At 34.3% G+C, this 17,745-nt stretch overlaps 1 protein-coding gene across 3 annotated transcripts in view; it reads left to right on the plus strand.

Moving 5' to 3' along the window:
* Positions 1-17,745, plus strand: part of Diaph2 (diaphanous related formin 2) — a 730,565-nt gene that overhangs the window by 68,344 nt on the left and 644,476 nt on the right. For 2 of the 3 annotated variants that reach the window (XM_051142209.1, XM_051142211.1), the window contains 2 exons: positions 223-327; positions 5,722-5,742. In XM_051142209.1, coding sequence (XP_050998166.1) covers positions 223-327; positions 5,722-5,742 — 126 coding nt within the window. The remainder of the gene's footprint in view (positions 1-222; positions 328-5,721; positions 5,743-17,745) is intronic. The other variant, XM_051142210.1, reaches the window with a different exon arrangement.

Consider the following 17,745-nt stretch of genomic DNA (forward strand, 5'->3'; position numbering starts at 1 on the left):
CCAAAGTGTTCTGTAGCCTAACTTTAAAATATTTTTCTCAATGTTTAGGTGGGTAGAAATATAAATCACAAATACATGTGAAATATACACAAATTTATGGTATATCAGTTGTTAATAGTGAATTATCCAAAATATTTTTGTTAAATAATAATTGCACTAATAACTTTTGAAGTATTTTAGTAGCAATTCATCCATCCTCACAGTAAATGTTCTTTCTAACAGGAGGATATGAACCTTAATGAAGAAAAGAAAGCTCCTCTGCGAAACAAGGATTTCTCTACAAAGCGTGAGATGGTTGTCCAGTATATTTCTGCTACTGCCAAATCTGTAAGTAGGGACACTTCTCAGGCACCAACAGAATGAGTTTAGCTCTTTGCTTGAAAATTCAAAAGCCTTAGCTCTTTAAATTCTTACCTTACTGCACTCATATTACCAATTTAGGAAACACACACACACACACACACACACACACACACACACACTCACGCACGCACGCACTTTTACACATTTTGCTTATCTATCTTAGTGCTGGACTGTTCATTTGGCATGAGAGATCCACTATTATAAACACAAGACTAATATGGAATTCTCTTTACAGAATTCAATATATTTGAGGGCAGAGGATTTATGCACTTATTAAAAACTGGCAGTGTTTTACTAGTATTCCATTTACTATACAGATTGTTACATGAACCTTTCAGACTATTAGGGAGAAAACACAAACAATAAGCCACCTTTAATTGTTTGCTTTGAAACATGTAATTTTTTGGAATTTTTTTCATATGTGGTTTTGCTGTTATGAATGCAAACTGTGTAAGCTGCCTCATAATTGATCTGGTAAAGCTCACCTTAATGTGAAGGAAAGCACACATCAGGAATTTTAACCAAACATATATATATTTCAAAACCTATGATTTATTGAAAGAATTTATTGTCTACAAGAAAAATGTCCTGTTTTAATAGATTTCTTACTGCTTTAATATATTTAATTTATTTATTTTTGTTATCCTTCCAAGGTTCTTTGAAAAGTACCTTTCAGGTTTGAAATTGTTGTAGGAAAAAGGTAATTTTGATATGACAAAACATATTTTCTTATATTTCTGAAAAGAGCTTTACATGGCCAGATTTCATAAAATCACTTTATGTATCTCTGTGTGTGTGTGTGTGTATGTATATATATATATATATATATATATATATATATATATATATATATATATATATATATGGATAAAAAAACCTGTGGTACATTTATACAATGGAATACCACTCGTCCATTAAAAACAAGGAAATCTTGAAATTTTCAGGCAAATGGATGAAACTAGAAAAGATCATCCTGAGTGTGGTAACCCAGACCCAGAAAAACACACATGGTGTATACTCACTTATAAGTGGATATTAGCCTAACAAAGATGTCCTCTGAGAGACTCCACCCAGTGGAGGCTCATGACAGATGATGGGACTTCTGCTGAACTCTGGGTGGAGTGCTGAGAGTGGTATGGAAGAAGGGGCAGGGGATGAGAGGACCCAGAGAGTTCAGGAGTGACTATCAAGGCTGAGGATGTGGACCAGGGGGGCCTATACAAAAATTTATATGTATGTGTATGAATATATTGTATTTTGGTATTTGTATACATGCATTGAAAACAAAGAATTTTTTATTTAAACCATTGACCACTGAAGAAAACATTCTTCACTGTAAAAGTATATTCTAATGTAATTTGGCTATCTCATTCATACTTTTTAGTACATTAATTCCAGTAGCAACTACTGAATTTTGCAATTGCATTGATTCTATATTGTACTTTAGGCAAGCTAAATCTGAATGCTGAACTATTTAAACATAATGCATTGCAGCTCTGCCAGAGCAGAGCAACAGCATGTTTTTTAATTTGGTTCTGGTATCCAAAGGCAGAAATATGTTTCAAGTGATAAGTGAAATTTGCCATGAGCATCGTTTTCAATAGAATTAGGTGATGCATAGGGTTTTTACTTTGAAATTCTGATGAATCTCTTCTCATTTTTGCACTCAAGTTATTGTTCCCAGTAAAAAGCTTTAGGAAATGCAGGACATATATCCAGTGTTGTTTTTCAAATGCCTAAAGGCATGTATACTAGCAAATTTATATAACTAGATCTGAGTGCAAAGTGGAGATAATATATGACTAATCATTTGGTGTTTTAATGATGGATTTATTAGTATCTCTGGCTTATTTGTCGGTGTTGTTTGGGTAAGTGGGACTGACTATAATGAAGATTATATGACGTTCTTATCCCTTGACCTTTGGATAATTACTTATTATCTATACACAGCATATTTTAATTTATGTTCATACTGTGTTCTCTTCAACTGATGAAAGCAATGTACCCTTTAAAATCTTATGCTCATTTTCATATTGAAATGAAAGAAAATGTGGCTGAGGCTTAGCATTTTATGCACCTGCTTAACTTATTAAGGCTTTATATGTTTCTAGCACTGGAGAGAGATTGGGAGATGGAGATATATATGGAGAGAGAAAGAAGCTAGATAGGAGCTTATTTTAACTGCTTTATTCAAATGATAGTATTGGAGTATTTCTTCTAAGACCTGAAATTTTCCATTTCAAGTAGCCATGAAATTAGTTGTACTGTTTGGATGGCCCTTATTTGACTCATTCAGTATACTTGTTAACTCTTTTTCACAAGAATTCCAAGATTATAGTTTTTTGCTATTATTTTTCATGAGCCAAATATTTTGAAGGAGGAAAACTAGCTGACAAGTATGTTTTGAAGCTTTCTCACCTTGGAGAGACATTAATTAGTTCTGTTTTCTATCATTAAAACTATGAAAATTGTTTATGTAATTTCCCTTTAAAGGTGAGGGAAGCTATTTCCTGAATAACAATATTCAATACGAAACAATGCTTTTACCTGTTCATTATCATGACAGGTCAATTTTGCACCAATTATCATTGAATGTGTGGCTGTTGGCTTGTGTGGAGCTTAGGTTCCTGCCCTGCTGTCTGGCTTTCATTAGGTGTTAAATAGGCTTTCCCTGACATGTACATTTTTCTCTTTTTCATTATATTGATATACTCATTAAAGATGTTTCCTCATTTAATGCAGATATGATGGTACCTATCACAGTATAAAAAGGCTTTGTAGGTAATCAGTGTTCTCCTCTGAAAGTAAAACCAGTGTTAAAGTGGAAAAGTGTTCCATAGTCACATATAAGATATGGGAGGTTTATAGTTAAGTTTTAGTGTTAATTTTTGTTTTCCCCTTTAACTAGCTGAATTTTTTCTTTTGTATGGAGTTTTGTATGGAGTTTAAACAATGAAAAAGCAAGCTCAGTGAGAAATAGCCATCATGTTCTTGGGAAAGGTCATTAAAAGATGATGAAGCAACACACAGATATGTGTTAGAACTTGTTCCTAAAACAAACAAGTCTGGTTTTGCATCATTAATTTTATTACAATTAGTATTGGATAAGTGGTTATTCAGGAAACCACAAGTTGATGTTGTAAAACTATTGTTTGGTCTTCTCCACACACTTAATGTAAAATTCAATAATAGACACTTGTGTGAGTGCTAAAGGAATAGTACATGAGTGAACTTTAAATATGTATGTGGAAAACCTAGTCTGCATTTATTGCTCTGGGAGTCAGATGCTTGTTAGTATAAGAGGTGTGGTTCTAGACCTGACCTAAGGGAGTTGGCATGTATGGATTATTTTGTTACATATAACAAAGAAGATTGTATAGTTTCAAATTGCCATTGCAGAAATGGAAAACAAGCTGTGCTAGTAATGTTGAAGCTGGCCTACTGATTCATAACATATCAAGAGGCACACTGTGCTGGTGATTATAGAGAACATCTAGCATACCCTAAACAGCAAATATAGACATTCATGGGAAAACATTATTCACCAGGGTCCTAACACTAATGAGCCACATGTTCTTGTCCTTATGACAATATGAAGAAAGCAGTTCACTTCTACTTTTAATCACTACTTTTGAATTTGAGATTTTAGAATATGTCCAATTGTACTTTCAACAACCTTTGAGACATTGAGTGGTATGGTTGTTCAAAAAAAAAAAAAAACCCTCAATAGTACTATATAATACAATATGCTTAGATAAAGTATTTCTACAGGCTTTTAGACTTTTACCAACATAAGAAGTAGTTGAAAGTTTTAGTATACATGCCAATATATATGTATTTATTATGACTGTGTTTTGCCACTATAAGATACCTTTTTCCTTCAGTCCATGGGTTGGATATAGTGAAAGAGTTGAGCCTAGATATGACCAAATTATTTTCTCCTTGCTTCTCTTGACTAATCAATCTAATATATTTCTATATGTGCTTTAGCTAAATGAAATCATTTTGCAATCAAAATGAATAATTAAGCAGGCCTTTAATGGGTCATATTTTAGCTGTTTCAAAGACTATGAACCTGTCTTAATTGTTAACACAGGCTCTCATCTCATGTCTGTGCTAAACAAACAAGGGACAAATGTAACCTCTGTCTTCTTTGGTGGGAGCAAATAATTTAGGTGAATAGCATATCTTTCATTTCAGAGAACTGTTAGCGATAGCAAAGAAGCTCTTATTCATCTAAATAATTGCTGCTTATAAGCAATGTGTTGAATGAATTTTTAAGGGACTTGTTTCTCTTTTTGGAAACTTGTGGATTCCTGTGAAATCATTTACTTGGAAGCCACTATTACCTTTCTGTATCTTGTTATATCTTACTCAGCCTACGATACTTATTGGGCTTTCAGTTAAATCTGATGTTTGTTTTAAAAGCATTAGCTGAAAAATACAACACATATTAACAATAACTGTTAGCAGATGATGAATTTCAAAGCATCATCAAAAGAATTAGCTCTTTTTGATACACTGCTTGAAATTCAAATATGGGAACTGGATAACAGAAATTTGACTTATATTTGGATTTTGGCGTAGATTATGTTTGTGTTGAGAGTTTCCTGTTTTCTTAAACAGAAGCCTGCCTTTCAGAAATTGTCTTATATCTTGAAATTTCTGAACTCTTTCTTGTGTATTAATATGTGCATTTTTATGGATAAATTACATTGTCCTCACATTATAGAAAAATCTGATTTCATACTTGGAACAGTAGGATGACTTAAAAAAAAGAATAATAATGAGTTTGTCTTGTAACTTAAAGGTAAATGTTAAAACAATATCATTTTAAATTTATAACAATATAAAATATTCCAGATTTCAACTAAAGTTGACTTCTGAACTTGAAGCATGACTTTAAATGCAACATTTGTATTCTAAAATAACTTACTCCAACTGTAACACTATGCTTGCCATAGCCAGAAAAGAAAACAAGAACAGTATTTGGAAAAAAATTCTCATGATGTTATTTGAGGGCATGTGTATAGGGAAAATATCTGAGTGTATATTGTTCTTACATTTAATAGTGCTATTGTAGTACATGCAAAACCTATTAGAATGCAGATTTTTAAAAATACACATCATAATTACTGTTTATCCTTATTCTTTAGACTCTAGATTTTGTAATGTGGCACATATTAATATTGGTATTTTGTTTCAGCTATGAGATCTAAAGCATTAAATGTGTTAATAGAGTAGGCCAGCCACTAATTTACTAAACACTTAACTTCTGTGAATGCTTCTGATTACTAATATTATTGCTGTTTGTTTTTTTTCACACCATAACCATTCTTCGTTGACCACTGCATGCAGATAGTTGGAAGTAAAGTTACGGTAAGTACTAAAGATGTGTTTTACCCTTAGCACTAAATTTTTGTTTTGGGGCTTTGTAATTTTTGCATGCAATATTTAAGGTTTGGTTTTTCATTTGATATATATTCTTCAGAGTGTTATGGTAAATATTGTGATCAAGTGATTAAAATTTAGTTATGTTAAGTAGTTACTTACAGTCTTGTAATATGTTTTGGAACTAAAATATGTCCAGGTTTTCTTAGGTGTTTACCTTTTCTCTCCTCCTCCTTTAAAAATTATACGTCTGTCATTTTAGATAACTCAGATATTGTGTGCTGTACGTCAATTTAACAGAATGGAAAGAAGAAGTGTTCCTAAAGCATTGGTCTTCTGTTTGAACAGATTTTTATTATGATATAATGCTTTAATTATGGTGTTATATAGCAAGGAAAGCCATCCAGGCTATGCAATTAGGAGACCTGAAGACCTGTTTTTTTTTTTTTTTTTGGACAGTTTGTAGTGACTCTGACTTTTGGAGTGTAATTTTACCCTGGACTCCACATATTATGTGGATAAATTGAAATTATCATTCTAGTTTTAAGGTTCTTTTTGGTGCTACCACTTAAAGATTTTATACTTAAGATATTGCTTTTATAATAACTCATATTGTAAGCCAAACATTGCCTGCATTGTAATTTAAAACCTAAGTATGTATCATTTATTTGAAGAATAGAGTATGAAACATCTTTAAAGTCACAGAGAAATAATGTATTTAACGTAGAAAATATGTTTAATATTTACTTTGACTTTAAAATTTTCCTACTTTCCCCCTCCTTTCCTCCCTCTCCGTGGGAGATATTGCACGTGTTTGCCAGCACATGTTACTTGCCTCTTTAAAAGCTTCAAATGGCTCCCAATTTCCCTTTATAATCTCATCTCTTTCTCCTTAATATACTGTATTGATTTGTATGTATATGTGTACATGTCAGTACACATGTGTAGAGGGCAGAGGACAGCTTATATAAGTCAGTTTTTGCCTTCTGCCATGGGGATTTAACTCAGGTTGTCAGGCATGGAAGCCAGTACCTTTATCTACTAAGCTATTTCTCCAATCTTTCTTTTCGTTTTCTTTTTTAATATATATTTTATTAATTTATTCATATTACATCTAAATTGTTATCCCACCCCTTGTATTCTCCCATTCCTCCCTCCCTCCCATTTTCCCCTTACTCCCTCCCCTATGACTGTGACTGAGGGAGACTTCCTCCCCCTGTATATGCTCATAGGGTATCAAGTCTCTTCTTGGTGACCTGATGTCCTTCCTCTGAGTGCCACCAGACCTCCCCTTCCAGGGGACGTGGTCAAACACGGGGCACCAGAGTTCCTGTGAAAGTCAGATCCCACTCTCCACTCAACTGTGAATAACGTCCTATCCATTGGCTAGATCTGGGTAGGGGTTCGAAGTTTACTGCACATATTGTCCTTGGCTGGTGCCATAGTTTGAGCGGGACCCCTGGGCCTAAATCTACTTATCATAATGTTCTTCTTGTAGGTTTCTAGGACCCTCTGGATCCTTCTATTTCCCCGTTCTCCCACGCTTCTCTCACCTAGAGTCCCAATAGGATAGCTCTCCAATTTTATGCCTTCCTTAAAAAGTCATTTTAAAGCTTTGATCCTGTAGCTAAATACATTTGGGTCCCTCGAAATCAAGCATATGCAATCTTTTAACTAGGATACTTTTTTCTTTGCTGGCCTAGAAAGTACCTAAATATCTTTCTTGATTAACTTTCATGTTGCGGGAGGCGCTGTCCCAGTTAACTCCTTCTATCACATAGCACCATGTCTTTAACACTTTAGAATAAATCTCTTACATGTCTTCTTTTGCCAATCAATACAGCTTTTGCTTTCAAGAAACTAGGTCTAAAGGGGAAGAAGACAGATGACATCAGACAGGTGTATAGAACAGGGAGAGAGCCCAAAGAGGCTATATTGTCAGTGTTGCAAAGTGAGAGACCAGCAACTGTGCATGGGTTCCAGTGTGTTTTGAAAGATGATGGTATGAGATAAGTGCTATGTATAGATTCAGAGTATACCTGTTTCATAGCCATTTTCTGATCTCATCTGCTTACATTTGAGCTGACATCTTCTGCTACAAAGAGAATAAGCTATAGGAATCCTTTCTACATGAAATGAAGAAGGTTTAATTTAGAGGTAGTCAGGATGCATTATGGAAAATTTGTTTGTCCTTATTTTATTATATTTTGCAGCTGAAGAGAGATGAACAAACAATGTATAAAATCACCCCGGTAAAAGACACTTACAAAAGGGCTTATATGTCATGGGCTTATTAATTTTCAAAAGGCAGGGAAGAATATTTTTGCTGGTAAAATTGGCAGGTAGAAATTTCATAGAAGTGCTGTAGACAGTCGAATTCTCAAATAACCAATTTACGTATTGTGGCTACTTAGAAATTTTAATGCTAGTTAAAAAAAAAAATCAGTGTTGTAACAGAGTGAAAATTGGAAACATGGAGTATATAATGAAGTAGGTTTGCATGGCCTTTTCCCTTTTGCTTTTTCTAGTGATGATTGCAAGCTGAAATAATAGCATTTGAGGCCCTGCTGCTGATTTTTTAAAACATCGGTGTTGCTTTTCACTTTTCGTATTTATAAATTTTACTTTCAAAAGCAAGCTTGAATGCTGCCTGTTATTGGGACATGGCTAAAGCTTCATATCCAGTTCTTATGGATTCAGGCCGTGTGAATATTTTGCCATATTCACTCCACAGCTTTTGCATGAAGCCTCAATTCTGATTTCCTAAACCACTTCCTATTTCCACCTAATATCAGAATTCCTGTAGTTCTTTCTTTTATACAAAACAAAACAAAAACTTTAATTTTGAGCATTCGTTCTCTCTAACCATGTAGTTAGAGACAGGTTCCCATGTAGGTAACCAAGACTATTCTCACATCCCATTTGCCTGCACCTCACATACTGCCGTTACAAGCATACTCTGCCACACCTAACTGCTTTTTCTTAAATCCAAAGTTACTAGTTACCTATTATATGCAAGGCACTATGCTTGCTGCTATTGCCAAGGCCCCTGATCATAATGGCTGACTTTGCATCCTAATACACACCCTTATTCAGATAAAATGACGTAAAATACATAGAAGTGGAAAATGAATTTCTTTTCTTGTTTAGGCTAAAATTGGGGGGAGAGAATCAATCTCATTCTGTCTTCACCTTTCCTGTGTTAGTGTTATGGCCTTAAAAAAAAAAAAAAAAAAAAAACTAAAGAATTTAAGGCCCAGAAATTTTCATACAGAGCTTGGCCTTCAGGCTCTATTTAAAGAACTAACAGGTCAGTCTTTCTGGTGAATGTACTGTCTCTACTCTTCCTTGGCAGGCCCTGTAAAAATCTGGAGATGAGAACCACAATTTAAATACACAGATCCTAATTTCTAGGCCTTCTTGTAGTGCTAGAAAGATAAACTATACAGGTACTCCTCATGGAGCTAACATTTTAGCTGGGGAAACAGACAGTAAGACACATATCAAATACTATGACAGGTCTTGGCAAGTGCTATGGTGGAAAAATGTAAAAAGAAGAAAAAAGAGCAAGATGAGAAAGCAGTGATCAACAGTGTGCCGTTTTAAACAGGCAAGCTCTGCGAGCAAGTGTATTTGGACAGAGAACTTAAGGAAAATGGAAAGAGCCATGCAGATATCTTGGGGAGAGCTTTGCAGCCAGAGACAGTGTGTCAAATGCAAGATCCTTGAAGCATGAATGTGTGTGGAGTTTTTGAGGAATAGCAAGGAGGGCACTGTGGGTAGCCTGAGATGAGCAAAGGACAGGTAGGAATATTTAATAACCAATGCCAAGAGCTAGTTACAAAGGCTGAAAATACATTAAGCATCGCTGGAAATCTCTAAACTTGGAAAGGTAAGTTGAGGTCATTTTAGGATAGTGCTGTGAAGGACTTGCCAGTTGAATAATCATCAGGGAGCCCTCTATGATTTTGAGACTTAGAATAACAGCATCAGAGGTTTCTCCTGGGGAGCACTCACATAGCAGTAGACTTTGAAGAGGTTAAGAGAGTAGAGCAGAGAGATTAAGCAGGTGGTTTCTGCAGTGATCTCATATGACTCTGAGCTGGAATGTGTGGTTAGTAGGAACTAATGGAGAGTAGAGAAGAGAGAACAAAGAAGACTGAATGTGAAATAGATCAGCCTCGGTAAATGAATAGGAAAGGGCAGAAGAGATGTGTGGTTCAATAATGACTGAAATTTCAAGCATGACTGGCCAAAATGACTTGGGCATTCATACAGAAGTCAAGAACAAGATCACGTTTGAAGTCCAAGATGATGAGTTCAGTTAGACAGGTAAATCAAGGAGAAATGATTAAGATCACAAAAGCAGAAGTAAAGTCTGACCATGCAAGGGCATTTCTTTAGTTTTATAGCATTAACAATGTGATTTTTAGAATGTGGCTCACTGTTGCAGATTGCTGCTTTTACTATTTTACATATCCTCTCTGTACCTCGTTGATGAGAAGAGATCATTTATCATTTGAATATCTTTCACTAGCTTGTAAAATGAAGTGCAGCTATCTTTACTAAGTCAGAAAGACTGTGTATACATCTCAATGACTCAGTGGGTTAGCATAGAGAACAGTGAGTGATGCAGTCTTTCAGATAGGCAATCTAAAATGTTTTGAAAGTCTCATTTTTTTCCTTTTGTAATCTTTATAAATGATCTCAGTCTGTAGGACATAGTGAAGTCTCAATACATGGGTAATCTTACCTATAATCTGGCTGTGAAAATCACCTTCACTAATCAAGTGACTTACAGGGATTTTGTTCCAAAATAGAGTCAGCTGGCTTTCTAGGATCAGGATGGTGAAGAAAATAATGCCAATGAAGCAGACATAGCCATAGGAATAGAGGCCAACCGTTCAGAAAGATAGCGAGAGCGACATTGAGACTGAGTGATTGCTTTGTGGCCAGTGTCTAAGTAAGTTCAAATGTTCTTGCTATGCGCCTGGCTGGAAACTATCTATTACTAATAGTATCCATAAGATAACAGTAAGCACGACAGGCAGTATGTTTTTGTGAGATGTTGAACTGTTATTCTATTATTATGTTGAATTTTTATTAGTTTATTAACAGTATAATACCTCAGTGATTACTTCATGCTAATATTATAGCCATGTCACACCAATTATTTGAATATATTCTATGACAAAAGATTCAACCTCAGTTTTCCATTTTTTCCCTTTCTATAATTAGGTAGTCCAGAAGGGGGAGACAAAATATTGGTTATTGGAGTTTGATGTACTTGCTTCATGATAAAGCATTGCTTTCTCATATTCCAAGTAGATTGTGTTTTTCCTAATGGATTTAGAAATTGTAAAATAGTTGCTACTGTAAAAGATTTAGTTTTGATGGTGGTAACAATCTTATTAAAATCTAAATTCAATCAGAATAAAAATTATCAATGCAATTATTTTTAACTATAAAGTAGAGAAACTTATTTGTTAATAAGATGAAAGAAGACTGGAGACTATTGAATAGTGGCATAAAATAAGTGATCTTTTAAAGAACTGCACAAAAATTATTAAAGACTCATTTTAGTCTTCCCTAATTTCACATTCATTAGTGCAATGACTAGAGAGTTTCTCATTTTCTAATATTTTAACAGTATGCAAGTTGGCTTGTGTTTTAGGCTTGTTTTGGATGATATAGAGGGTCTGAAAAGCTGGCTCGGTGGTATAAACCATTTGCCTAGCTGATTAATGAAAACAAAAGAGCAAAAAACAACATATCAAGACTATGAAATTTTTATGTATTTTGAAAGATTTTATTACTTAAATCTGTGCTTAGTTTTAGAACAATTTCTAATCTATTCCTATTATGGAGGATCTGCTGCATCCTAGGAATTGAAGTACCTCTCTGCACTGGCTGCTCTCTGGGCCTAAATGACTGAGCAGAAGTGAGTGATCTTTGTGGTTTTGAAGTTGTCATTTGCAAATTAGCAATATTAGTGCAGGTAAACAGGTGATACTGTGCAATTTCAATGGGAGGAAAAAGTGCAAAAATATTGCTTCATTAGGGTCCAGAAAAAACACACTAGAAACAATTCCATTTCTAACATTGGGCTATAATTTTTAAGCCATTTTTTTCAATGCTTAAAGAGATAAAACATTGTTCCTTTGAGTTTTATATCATCCATGTTCACCTTTCTTACACACTTGTCTTTTATAATTAATTTTAATTAAACATTAGCTTTGTTTAATTAATAATATTTAATTAAAATGCTTATAAGCTCTCAAAGGGCAAGAACCATGACTTAGTATACCTTAGACATTTTCAAACACACTAGGCTGTAACAGCAATAAAATAATTAGTATCCCTCTGTTCAATCACTACATTCTTATAACTCCACTGAAGTTGAACTGTGTATGAACTGAATGCAGAAGACGGCTAGTTATTTTATAGTGCTTCTCAAAAACAGTCCTTATTCTTCAGCGACTCAGTCCAGCATTAGAAAATATTTTCCCCATTGGAATAAAAATAAAAATTTTAAGTATGTTTGTTCTTGATAACTTTTCTACATTGGGGGCAGTTTCTCACTATCACCTATGACTCTGTTAGGGCACTTGTAGGTTTAAGCGCTGTTCAGCTTCTTATAATTCAAGTTTTTCTTCTGGAGTTGTCTATTTTTTTTTAACTGTTTCTTCTTCTTCTTCTTCTTCTTCTTCTTCTTCTTCTTCTTCTTCTTCTTCTTCTTCTTCTTCTTCTTCTTCTTCTTTTCTCTCTCTCTCTTTCTCTCTCTCGTAGTGGTGCAGTCTATAGTTTGGGACTTTAGAATTGTTAAGTATTCTTTTTTAACATACCCTATCTCAATGTTCTTTTTCTCATTTTACTCAGAGTGTAGGTATGCCTTCCTTTCCCAATTTAGATGTGGGTGAAGAACATTGAGGAGTGTCCATTCTCCACTTAATTCTGTCCCTATGATTAAACATTATCCACCCCCCAATATCTCTTCATCACATCAGCTAGAAGCATTCTGATTGTTTCCTTAGAGCTTTTGCTCTGATTCTGTTTACTCACAGCTTTTTGTACATAGTGAATCATGCTGACAGGAATCCTACCACACAAAATAAATGCTTGATGAAGAAATTATAGCAATTGAACAAAGAAATGCTTAATTTTATTTGTTACAACCTAGAGTATATAAATATGTTAAATGTATACTAAGACATCATTTTTGTCTTCTGAGAGTGCATAAGCACTTTATTTAAACATCAGTAATTAAACAAAGTTGAGCTCAGCAGAGGCAAGTGGATCTCTGTGAGTTCGAGGCCAGCCTGGTTTACAAAGCGAGTCTAGCACAACCAAGGCTACACAGAGAAACCCTGTCTCAGAAACAAACAAACAAGCAAACAAACAAACAATCCCAGAACAAACCAAACCAAACCAACCAACTAATCAAAAAATACTAATAATAAAAAACAACCAAAGTTGATGTTGAACTGAAAAACATTATAGGCCTTGGATGTTGGAAGCCTCCTATTTGGGTCAGGGATCTACTTTTGATTCATAAGTGACTTGGAATAAAAGACTAAATTTTTGTTAGCCCATTACTCTGTATGTATTTTTTATATGGATTCAGTTATAAATCATTTGTAAACTGTCAAACAAGCTCCACATTTAAGCCATTACAGTAATAACCAGTTAAAGACATAATTCTTATGGTAGTTACTAATACACATTTCAAAATAAATGTGTTGAGGCACAAGTTTGGCTGATAACGCTTTTATGCCTTCATTTCATTACTTAATGTCTTCTTTAGAAGCCAATTATGCTTTTATCCTTTGTAAAATCTCACATTTTTGACATTGCTCTTCGGCTAAAGATTATGTTTACTGTCACTTCTTTATGAAAAGGCATAAGCAACTAAGGGTGCTGTCCCTAATTTTTCATCTAAATATGAAAATATCCATATTTAAACTGTACAACCATGGTATCATTTTTTCACTTAGTCTGAACTCTTCCCTTACACATACTCTGTAAATTAGGGGTTTAATAACTTTCTAAACCTGAGGTCATGTTTGCAATGACAAAGTTTCTGACATGGTAATTTCAGATTACTGATAGTAGTTAAGAATTTTTTTGTCTTTTAAAAAGGAGCATAAATATAAAAATCCCTAAATATCTTCAAATACATATTAAAAGACTTAAAATTTACCTCTTTTTTTTAAGGGCAATGTAATTGTGATGAGAGGAAAGGGAATCAGAAAAAGGGGGAAAGTGAGCCCAAGAAATGAATAAAAATAAAATATATTGACACATATGTACAAAAGTGTGATAATGAAACCTGCTACTTTGTATACTAACTTAAAAGACTGATTTAAAAAGACCAGTGTACTAAGCAATTATGCTGCTTAGGTTTTATTGATTGTATAGAAATATCTGGGAAGAGGGAATTGTAATTGAGAAAATGCCTCCATCAGATTGGCCTCTAGGCAAGTATATAGGGCATTTTCTTGGTTAATAACTGATGTCCAAGTGTTCCACCCGCTGTGGGCAGTGCTATCCTTGGTCAGATGGTCCTGGATAGTATAAGAACACATTGTTAGCAAGCCATGGGGAACAAGTCAGTAAGCAGCACTCCTCCATTGGCTCCTGCCTCCAGGTTTCTGCTTTGAATTGCTGCTTTGATGCTGGACTATAACCTCTAAAAGGAGATAATCCCCTTCTTTCTGAAGTTCCTTTTGGCCCTGATGTTTATCACAGCAGAAAGCTTATATAAAGTGCTATTAATACTTTGGTAAATTTATATAGTTATTTCTTTGCTGGCTGTTATTAATATTGCTTGTACTATTTTTGATACACTTTTCTTTCAGAAATTTGTATTTCCTTTATAATGACAATTGAAGATAATTTGGTAGATTAAACATTTGATAGCAAAGTACTATTATAATAAACCCAGGAACTTTCAGTTCTCTTAGTTACAGTTACTGAAAACTCAATATCCAGAAGCAATTTTCACCTTGTGTGCTTGTGGCATGACTTTATCTTTAGAAAAGTTGAATTTGTGAATAGAAGTGGTTCATTTTTTTTTGTATCCTCTTATGTAGTTTGAGAAACCTGATGAAAAATCCATGCTCTCTAGCTTATTGCTGCATTAAAATAATACGTACATTGTCATCAAGATGTGAAACAATGTATAGTGTTTATTTTCTTGAGTTAATAACCATTGATAATGATTTTTTTCATATTTATGAGGCATGAGTAATTTAGAGAAAAATTTAGCGGTATGGCATTTATAAGTAGTAACAAAAGTGCACCAAAGAGTTTCAGTAAATTTGACAAACCCTGCTTTTCATTCTTTGTCGGGGGGTGTGAGTCACTGCTGAATGACTATTCCAAATGAAGCAAGGTTTTCATTTGGAAAAATTACTTGTATTAAACAGATGACTAGGCTGAAATAGCTGCTAAAACCATTTGATGCTTTTGTTTTTAATGTAGTCCAATTATAAAATGTCACATCAGATTGTATGTGAGTACACAAATGCATAGTTTTAATTTTATTTTTTCAGTTATCACATTTCAGGAAGTTGATTAAAACCACCTAAAATTTTTTCTAAGCTTTTATGGAAAAAAAATGAATCATTTTGAAGTGGCTTAAAATGAGATTGAAATTTTGATTAAAAGAACATCATGAGGCATATGTATATTTGGCTGCCTCATCATGGGGTTTGGCAAGTTGTCCTTTATATTTGAAATTAATAAGTAATAAATAGGATGATGTTTTGAGATTATATAATTTTCCCAGTCTTTAGCAACGTTTTTGTAAACTTTTCACACCTGTAAATGGAAGTATTGCTTTGAGTCAGTTATTTTTTGGTTTGTTATACGATGATTTTCTGATTTTTGTCTTTATTTCTGTATTTGTCATATGATATTCTCCTATAAAATATCCTCTTCTTCTTGTCTTAATTAAAAAATAGCCATATGCTCTCATAGATTGTTCATTTAAATTCAGTTTATTGGTATAACTTGATAGTAAATGAATGCAGTTGAGTTTTTTTATTACTAAAAATAACATGTAAAATAAAGAAATTAAATTATTGATGTATATTTAGTTTGTAATATATACTATTTTCAATCAAGGGACCAATTTGTCTCTCCCTACAGAAAACATTAGACAAATTCAATAGAACTCAAGTTAGCAAAGACCCAACTTCAAACATTAATTCATTCTATTTTGAACTTATATATATCATTGTATAATCTTTTGAATATTTTTATGTTACATTCTTCATTTCTCACCCTTTTAGACATGGTCTCTGCATGAAGTCCTGGCTGTCTTGAGTTCATTATGTAGACTGGGGTGGCCTCATAGTCACAAAGATACTCCTGCTCTGTGTACTAGGTGCTGGAATTAAAGGCATATGCCTTCATGCCTAGCTAAATTCTATTTTTAAAACCAATATTTTATTAAGATTTGTGGTTCATGTATTAAGATTTATTATGACATTACTTTACAAACACACACACACACACACACACACACACACACTTTGGTCTTTGATTTCTTGTATATGCATGCTGATTGGCACACAGTCTAGTCCTTTTACCTCTGGCATTTAGGAAGATGTTTATCATTCACCAAACCATGCTTAAAACCCATATAAAACAGTGCTGTAATTATAATCATCCCCAATTAAATGAGTTTAGTAATTTAATTCTGTTGACTGTTAATATTTTTAAAATTAGGTAGTTTGGAAAAAATGAAGTGGAAGCCATAATGTGTCCAAACCAAACTTAACTGATCACTTTTTTCAATCTTTCCTGAACCATGGATGGGAAATGGCTATGGAGAAAGAAGATCTGATAGACATGAGCTTAGAGAACATGAGATAGTGAATTATTGCAAAACAAATGAAGAATTTCAAATAGAGCCTTTCAGCTGGACACAGTGGCACATGCCTGTAATTGCAACAGTTGAGAAGGCAGAGGCTGGGAGGTCTCTGTGTGTTCGAAGCCAGTTAGGTCTACAAAGTGAGTCCAGGACAGCCAAGGCTACACAGAGAGACCCTGTCTTGAACAAAAACAAAACCCAAGCCAAACCAAACCAAACAACAACAACAAAAAAAAACCAACAACAACGAAAACCGAACAAATAGAGACTTGGAAATATAAGCTGTACTTCGACGGCAGCTGGAGAATAGTCGTTTCTGTAAGGTTGGCTCAATTATTGCCAGCTGATCTGAGACCTGATGAATGCTTGAGACTGTGACTCTAGAGTATTTTTTTTGTGTGCACAACAGAGCCCTCATGGACCTACCTTCCATAGGTTAGACCTCCTAACATGATCAGAACAGCACCCAAACTTCAACATGAGTGCTGCACTGGCAAATACTCAAAGCATAGCAATCTCCACATAGGGGGGAGGGTAGCACAAGGGACAGAGAGAAGAAAGACATAAATAATAATAAATAGAATGTACATAAAAGAGTACAAGGATGGACTAGAACTAATGGTGCAAATAGAGGAGCCAAAGAAAAAGTTCTTGAATGCTGCAAGGGAACAAGGAGAAGAAGAGTCAAGGGACAACTTTTTACAAGTATGAGCAAACCCATGTTTCTTTGAAGACACTGTTGAAGTAAAACTAGTGGATCCAAGATACCATTGTACCCACAGGGCCCTTTTTACAGAAAGATACTAAATTCTCCTGTTACTATCAGTGAAACTTTACACCATTCTGTAGTATAAAGAAAGTTATTTAATGTGGTAGTGATCAAGGATTTGGCAGCTGCAATGAATTAAATAGTCCCTTGATAACCTCTGAAAAAGTTGATGTCCGCCTTCAAGTGCTTACCTGATTAACAGGGAGTAATTAAAGTGCTGTGGAGACAGGGACCTCAGGTAATTACAGCCTGGAATTAGTTAAATCTGTGTGAATAGCTGTGATTGTAAGCAGATTTCTGAGAGTAACCAGTGGTAGATACAACTGATGAACAGGGCCAATGT

Source organism: Acomys russatus, chromosome X (assembly GCF_903995435.1).
Source record: "Acomys russatus chromosome X, mAcoRus1.1, whole genome shotgun sequence".
Classification (NCBI taxonomy): domain Eukaryota; kingdom Metazoa; phylum Chordata; class Mammalia; order Rodentia; family Muridae; genus Acomys; species Acomys russatus.